The sequence below is a fragment of the Salmo salar genome, chromosome ssa12, assembly GCF_905237065.1.
Source record: "Salmo salar chromosome ssa12, Ssal_v3.1, whole genome shotgun sequence".
Classification (NCBI taxonomy): Eukaryota; Metazoa; Chordata; class Actinopteri; order Salmoniformes; family Salmonidae; genus Salmo; species Salmo salar.
The window spans coordinates 97,569,600-97,577,099 of record NC_059453.1 but is presented as its reverse complement, the minus strand read 5'-3'; the positions used below and the strand labels follow the sequence as shown (position 1 = coordinate 97,577,099).

The window sequence follows — 7,500 nt, the reverse complement described above, 5'->3', positions numbered from 1 at the left end:
ATACAATATACACATGCTGATATATACATGCTGATATATACAATATACACATGCTGATATATACAATATATACATGCTGATATATACATGCTGATATATACAGTATACATATGCTGATATATACATGCTGATATATAAAATATATACATGCTGATATAAACACAGGCACTGATCTCACTTTGTCCCTCTTTGTCCCATTCTCTCTCTTTGTCCCTCTCTCCCCCCCATTCTCTCTCTTTGTCCCCCTCTTCCCTAATTCTCTCTCTTTGTCCCCCTCTCTCCCCCTCATTCTCTCTCTTTGTCCCCCTCTCTCCCTAATTCTCTCTCTTTGTCCCCCTCTCTCTCCCTCCTTTTCTCTCTGACAGGGGTCTCTGATAGCGTGTGAGTTCCTGCTGCAGAATGGGGCTGATGTGAACCAGAGGGACATGAGGGGGAGAGGACCCCTCCATCATGCTACATACCTGGGACACACCAGGTAGAGACATTCATTCACTTATTAATCTCTCTCTCTCTCTCTCTCTCTTGTTCTCTGTCTCTCTCTCTCTCGTTCTCTCTTGTTCTCTCTCTCTCTCTCTCTCTCTCTCGTATCTCTCTCTCGCTCTCTCTCTCTCTCTTGTTCTCTCTCTCTCTCTCTCTCTCTCTCTCTCTCTCTCTCTCGTATCTCTCTTGTTCTCTCTCTCTCTCTCTCTCTCTCTCTCTCTCTCTCTCTCTCTCTCTCTCTCTCTCTCTCTCTCCTGTCTCTCTGTCTCTCTCTCTTCTCTCTATGTCTCTCTGTCTCTCTCTGTCTCTCTGTCTCTCTGTCTCTCTCTCTGTCTCTCTCTCTCTCTCTCTCTCTCTCTCTCTCTCTCTTGTTCTCTGTCTCTCTCTCTCTCTCTCTCTCCCCTCGTATCTCTCTTGTTCTCTCTCTCTCTCTCTCTCTCTCTCTCTCTCTCTCTCTCTCTCTCTCTCTCTCTCTCTCTCGTATCTCTCTTGTTCTCTCTCTCTCTCTCTCTCTCTCTCTCTCTGTTCTCTCTCTCTCTCTCTCTCTCTCTCTCTCTCTCTCTCTCTCGTATCTCTCTTGTTCTCTCTCTCTCTCTCTCTCTCTCTCTCTCTCTCTCTCTCTCTCTCTCTGTCTCTCTGTCTCTCTCTCTCTATCTCTCTATGTCTCTCTGTCTCTCTCTGTCTCTCTGTCTCTCTGTCTCTCTCTCTCTCTCTCTCTCTCTCTCTCGTATCTCTCTTGTTCTCTGTCTCTCTCTCTCTCTCTCTCTCTCTCTCTCTCTCTCTCTATCTCTCTATGTCTCTCTGTCTCTCTCTGTCTCTCTGTCTCTCTGTCTCTCTCTCTCTCTCTCTCTCTCTCGTATCTCTCTTGTTCTCTGTCTCTCTCTCTCTCTCTCTCTCTCTCTCTCTCTCTCTCTCGTCTCTCTCTCTCTCTCTCTCTCTCTCGTTCTCTCTCTCTCTCTCTCGTTCTCTCTCTCTCTCTCTCTCGTTTCTCTCTCTCTCTTGTTCTCTGTCTCTCTCTCTCTCATTCTCTCTCTCTCTCTCTCTCTCTCTCTCTCTCTCGCTCTCTCTCTCTCTCGTTCTGTCTCTCTCTCTCTCTCTCGTTCTGTCTCTCTCTCTCTCTCTCGTATCTCTCTCTCTCTCTCTCTCTCTCTCTCTCTTGTTCTCTGTCTCTCTCTCGTATCTCTCTCTCTCTCTCTCTCTCTCTCTCTCTTGTTCTCTGTCTCTCTCTCGTATCTCTCTTGTTCTCTCTCTCTCGTTCAATTCAATTCAATTCAAGGGGCTTTATTGGCATGGGAAACGTGTTAACATTGCCAAAGCAAGTGAGGTAGATAATATACAAAAGTGAAATAAACAATAAAAATTAACAGTAAACATTACACATACAGAAGTCTCAAAAGAATAAAGACATTACAAATGTCATATTATGTATATATACAGTGTTATAACAATGTACAAATTGTTAAAGTACACAAGGGAAAATAAATAAGCATAAATATGAGTCTGTACATAGTCAAAGCTTTCCTTAAGTTTGGGTCAGTCACAGTGGTCAGGTATTCTGCCACTGTGTACTCTCTGTTTAGGGCCAAATAGCATTCTAGTTTGCTCATTTTTTTTTGTTAATTCTTTGCAAAGTGTCAAGTAATTATCTTTTTGCTTTCTCATGATTTGGTTGGGTCTAATTGTGTTGCTGTCCTGGGGCTCTGTGGGGTCTGTTTGTGTTGGTGAACAGAGCCCCAGGACCAGCTTGTTTAGGGGACTCTTCTCCAGGTTCATCTCTCTGTAGGTGATGGCTTTGTTATGGAAGGTTTGGGAATCGCTTCCTTTTAGGTGGTTATAGAATTTAAAGGCTCTTTTCTGGATTTTGTAATTAGCGGGTATCGGCCTAATTCTGCTCTGCATGCATTATTTGGTGTTTTACATTGTACTCAGGGGATATTTTTGCAGAATTCTGCATACAGATTCCCAATTTGGTGTTTGTCTCATTTTGTGAATTCTTGGTTGGTGAGCGGATACCCGCTAATTAACTTTTATAATGATCAGCTATTGGCCTAATTCTCTCTCTCTCTCTCTCTCTTCTGTCTTCTCTCTCTCTTCTCTCTCTCTTCTCTCTTTTCTCTCTCTCTCTCTCTTCTCTCTCTCTCTCTCTCTCTCTCTCTCTCTCCTCTCTCTGCATGCTGGGAGTGTTTGGTGCATGCTGGGAATTGTTTGAGCAAGGGAGTGCGTGTGTGGTGTAGAGTTAGATATTCAGAACTTTCTTTAGGTTTTCTCTTTCTTGGTGGCATTCTTTGTTTTCTTCTGTGCATGATTAAGGTTATTATTTTTATTTGTTTGTTGTGGTAGAATTAAGTATTTTGTTTTCGTATCGAAATTACCCTGTTTTTGGCGGGGATGGCAGCCCGAATGGGGATGCCGTCCCTGTCACTTCGGCACGGCTTTAGGTGTGTTACTGAAGCTACTGTCACGGTGGAGGAGTTTCTGGTCGCCGTAGGAGAGAAGGTAGGATATGAGAAGTTTGCTTATGCGTCACGGATGAATAAAGCGGTGGTGGTTTTTCTTAAAGAAGAGTGTCTTGTTAATCGTATGGTTGAGCAAGGCGTACTTCTTAAAGGAATGTTTATTCAAGTTACGCCGCTTTTTTCTCCGTCAACAAGGGTAACGATTTCAAATGTACCGCCGTTTATTCCAAATGAGCTATTGGAGCGCGAGTTATTGCGCTTTGGGAAGTTTGCAAGTTCCATTAAGGTTGTCCCGTTGGGTTGCAAACACCCGGCGTTGAAACAGGTTATGTCTTTTCGGCGACAGGTGTTTATGTTTTTGGACTCACCGGAGCAGACTTTGGAGTTAGCGTTTAAAGTCAAGTATGACAATAAATTATATATGGCTTATGCTAGTACGGGTAGTCAACGGTGTTTTGAGTGTGGGGATGTTGGTCATAAGCGACATGCTTGCCCGAAAAGGGAGAAGGCAGAGGGAGGGGCGCAGGTGGTCCTCGTAACGCCTGGGCCCACTAATGTAGGGAGAGGTGGGCCGACAGCGGTAGAGCAGCCACAAGCACCTGCTGCTGAGGAACAAGTTATCCATGTTGAGGACAAGGAGTTGCAACTTGTGTTAGAGGGAAATGTTATGCAGCAGAAACATTTTGTTGTAGAAAGCAAGGATAGATCTGAAGAGCCAGTTCCTCAGACTGGTGATGAGGTGCCCAGTACGAGTGCTGGGGTACAGGAGGGGGTTCATATGGAGCTAGTCTCCCAGGTAGTGGAGGAGATGCCCACTATGAGTAACGGGGTACAGGAGGGGATTCATGTGGAGCTAGACTCCCAGGTAGTGGAGGAGATGCCCACTACTAGTAATAGGGTACAGGTGGGGCTAGTCTCCCAGGTAGTGGAGGAGATGCCCACTACTAGTAATAGGGTTCAGGTGGGGCTAGTCTCCCAGGTAGTGGAGGAGATGCCCACTACTAGTAATAGGGTTCAGGTGGGGCTAGTCTCTCAGGTAGTGGAGGAGATGCCCACTACGACTAATAGGGTTCAGGTGGGGCTAGTCTCCCAGGTAGTGGAGGAGATGCCCACTACTAGTAATAGGGTTCAGGTGGGGCTAGTCTCCCAGGTAGTGGAGGAGATGCCCACTATTAGTAATGGGGTTCAGGTAGAGCTAGTCTCCCAGGTAGTGGAGGAGATGCCCACTACTAGTAATAGGGTTCAGGTAGAGCTAGTCTCCCAGGTAGTAGAGGAGATGCCCACTACTAGTAATAGGGTTCAGGTGGGGATAGTCTCCCGGGTAGTGGAGGAGATGCCTGGTACGAGTGATGGGCTGCAAGTGGGGGAGTGATGAAAGGGATGTGTTAGAAGTGAGTCAGGGGTCTGTGGCCTCAGTTGAGGAGGAGCAGGATATGGATATCTCTATTGGTATGATAGCAGCTGGTGACGACTCAATTTATGATCTAGAGGAGGTAAATAGGTTTTTGGATCAGACTTTTGGGAAATCTGTCAAATTGGCAGAATATTTTGATGTTGATAAGTTTGTGAGGTCAGCTGTGATGTTACAGAAGACGGTGGGGTTAGACCAGTTAAGTGAGAAGAAGCGGTTTCGCTTGAGGAAATTTGTTACTGCTGTTACAGCAGCAAAAGGTGGTGGGAAACGTGGTCAGGGTAAGAGAAAATTTAAACAATGATGTTGATCATGCTTCATAGGGTGTCTTCTTTTTTCTCTTTGGTTTCTCTGTGGTTTCTTCTGCTTTTCCTTTCTCTTTTCTATATGGAGGTACTAAGGGTAGGTTCTCTCAATATTAATGGGGGAAGGGACAGGAATAAGAGGGCTTGGGTATTAGAAATAATAAAAGAGAAAAGGCTTAATGTAGTTTTTCTACAGGAGACACATAGTGATGAGGAAAATAAGGTTGACTGGGGTATGTGGTGGGAGGGGCAGCATATACTCAGTCATGGTACTAATTTCAGTGCTGGGGTGGCCATCTTGTTTTCTTCATGGCTTAGGGGTGACTGTGGTGTCTAACAACAGAGATTGTCAAGGGACGGGTTTTATTGGTCAAGGCTGAGGTTATGGGGTTTTTGTTTGTTTTTTTGAATGTTTATGCTCCTAATGAGGGTACAGAGCGTATTGCTGTATTTGATCAAATAAAGGAAACTTTAAGACAGTGTGACCAAGAGGGTTGTATGGTTTTAGGGGGGGACTGGAACTGTACAGTGGATTTTACTGTTGATCGCACCGCTGAAGAACCTCACCTGCGGTCAGCCACTTGCCTGTCTGGTCTACTAACTGAGTTTGAGCTTTCTGATGTGTGGAGAGTCAGGAATGCAAAAGTTAGGCAGTACACATGGCTAAAAATCAATGAAGGTCGTGTCAGTGCTGCAAGGTTAGACAGGTTGTATGTATCTGATCACTACTGTAGTAGGGTTGGAAGATGTGACATTACTCCTGTGGGTTTCTCTGATCACCATTTTGTTACTGTTGATATTCATTTGTCCCGTCCACGAAGGTCATCACCTTACTGGTATTTTAATGTTAAATTGTTACATGATGTCATGTTTTGTGAAAGGTTTTTGTTTTTTTGGGAAAAATGGAGGGTTACAAAAGGACATTTTGAGTCCTTGAGACAATGGTGGGAGGTTGGGAAGGCCCAAATACGATTATTTTGTCAACAGTATACTGCTCTGTCTCGAATTGAAGTCAAAGAGACTATCAAGGCCCTTGAACAGGACATCAAATTTATTGAATTGAAGCTGCTCACTCAGAATGACCCTGGATTAGTCATGAATTTACAGGACAAGAGACATGAACTGAGATTGTTTCTGCATGAAAGAGTGAAGGGTGCCTTGATTAGGTCTCGTTTCGCTTCCCTCAAGGATATGGATGCTCCTAGCGCTTTCTTTTTTAACCTAGGACAGTCGACACTGCAACGTAAACAGATGGTCTGCCTTCGTCTCCCTGATGGGAAGGTGACCACAGATGACAGTGAAATGCGTCAACATGCAGTGGATTTCTACTCTGCCCTCTATAAGGCGGAGGATTGTGACTCTCTGTGTACTGAACAGTTGCTACACGGTCTTCCTCAATTGGGACCTGAGCAGAGAGTCGCATTGGACTCTGACATTACACTGCAAGAGCTGTCCACAGCAGTTATGCAGCTCTCAACAGGCCGAGCCCCTGGCATTGATGGTTTACCATCTGAGTTTTATAAGCACTTTTGGGGGTCTATTGGGGAGGATTTTTATGAAGTGGTGTGTGAATCTTTTAATGAGGGTTCTCTTCCTGTATCCTGTCAACGTGCGGTGCTTTCATTATTGCCAAAAAGGGGATTTGGCTCTCATAAAAAATTGGAGACCTGTTGCGTTGCTGTGCGCAGAATATAAAATTGTTTCTAAATGTCTCTCAAACAGGTTGAAAGAGTATTTGGGATTGTTGGTCCACAAGGACCAGTCTTACTGTGTACCTGATCGCTCTATTGTTGACAATTTGTTTCTGATAAGAGATGTTTTAGACATTTGTAAACTGTCTGATGTAAATGTGGGTTTACTTTCGTTGGATCAGGAGAAGGCTTTTGACCGTGTGGACCACCAGTACTTGTTCAAGACAATGAAAGCCTTTGGGTTTGGGGATGTTTTTTTGTCGTGGATGAATTTACTGTATGCTGGGGCCTCGTGTATGGTGAAGGTGGGGGGTGGTTTGAGCTGCCCCATCCCCGTCCAAAGGGGCATCAGGCAGGGATGCCCAATTTCAGGGCAGTTATACAGTCTGGCGATTGAACCAATGCTTTGTTTTTTAAGAGCGAGGCTTACTGGTTTCTCTGTGCCAGGTGTAATGAAGGGTCCCACGATAGCACTGTCTGCGTATGCAGATGACGTGACAGTTTTTATTACAGGGGCTGAGGATGTTAAAGTTCTCTCAAATGCTCTAAAGGTGTATGAGGGGGCCTCCTCAGCTAGAGTCAATTGGGGAAAGAGTGAAGCGCTGTGGGCAGGTCAGCTTCAGATGGGGTCCACTCCACGGTTACCAGGGGGGCTTCAGTGGGGCAGAGATGGGATGAAGACTTTGGGGGGTTTTCTAGGCTCTGATGTCTTTCAGAAAAAGAACTGGGAGGGTGTAGTGGAGAAAGTGTGTGCCAGACTGTCAAGATGGAAATGGGTGCTACTCCAGCTGTCTTATAGGGGAAGGGTACTGGTAGCTAATAATCTTGCTGCCTCTACCCTGTGGCACAGACTAATGATTTTACAGCCACCAAAGGGTCTGATTCAAGAGCTTCAGAGGACCCTTGTCAATTTCTTCTGGTCTGGACAACACTGGATTAAAGCTGCAGCCCTGTACCTACCACTACACGAGGGTGGGCAAGGCTTGGTGGATATTTCCTCTAGGATCATGGCTTTCCGGCTTCATGCAGCCCAGAGGCTGTTGTACAGAGACGGTTCTAGCTGGGTCGACACAGCCTATATATTGATGAGGAGAGTTGGCTGTTTGGGCTTAGATAAGCACCTTTTCCTCTTAAAACTGGAGGGGGGTGATTTGCCT

At 45.3% G+C, this 7,500-nt stretch overlaps 1 protein-coding gene across 1 annotated transcript in view; it reads left to right on the top strand.

The window, feature by feature from the left end:
* Positions 1–7,500, top strand: part of LOC106594380 (arf-GAP with coiled-coil, ANK repeat and PH domain-containing protein 3) — a 117,647-nt gene that overhangs the window by 104,877 nt on the left and 5,270 nt on the right. Inside the window, exon 22 of the mRNA XM_045691969.1 lies at positions 366–475. Within this exon, the coding sequence (XP_045547925.1) occupies positions 366–475 (110 nt within the window). The remainder of the gene's footprint in view (positions 1–365; positions 476–7,500) is intronic.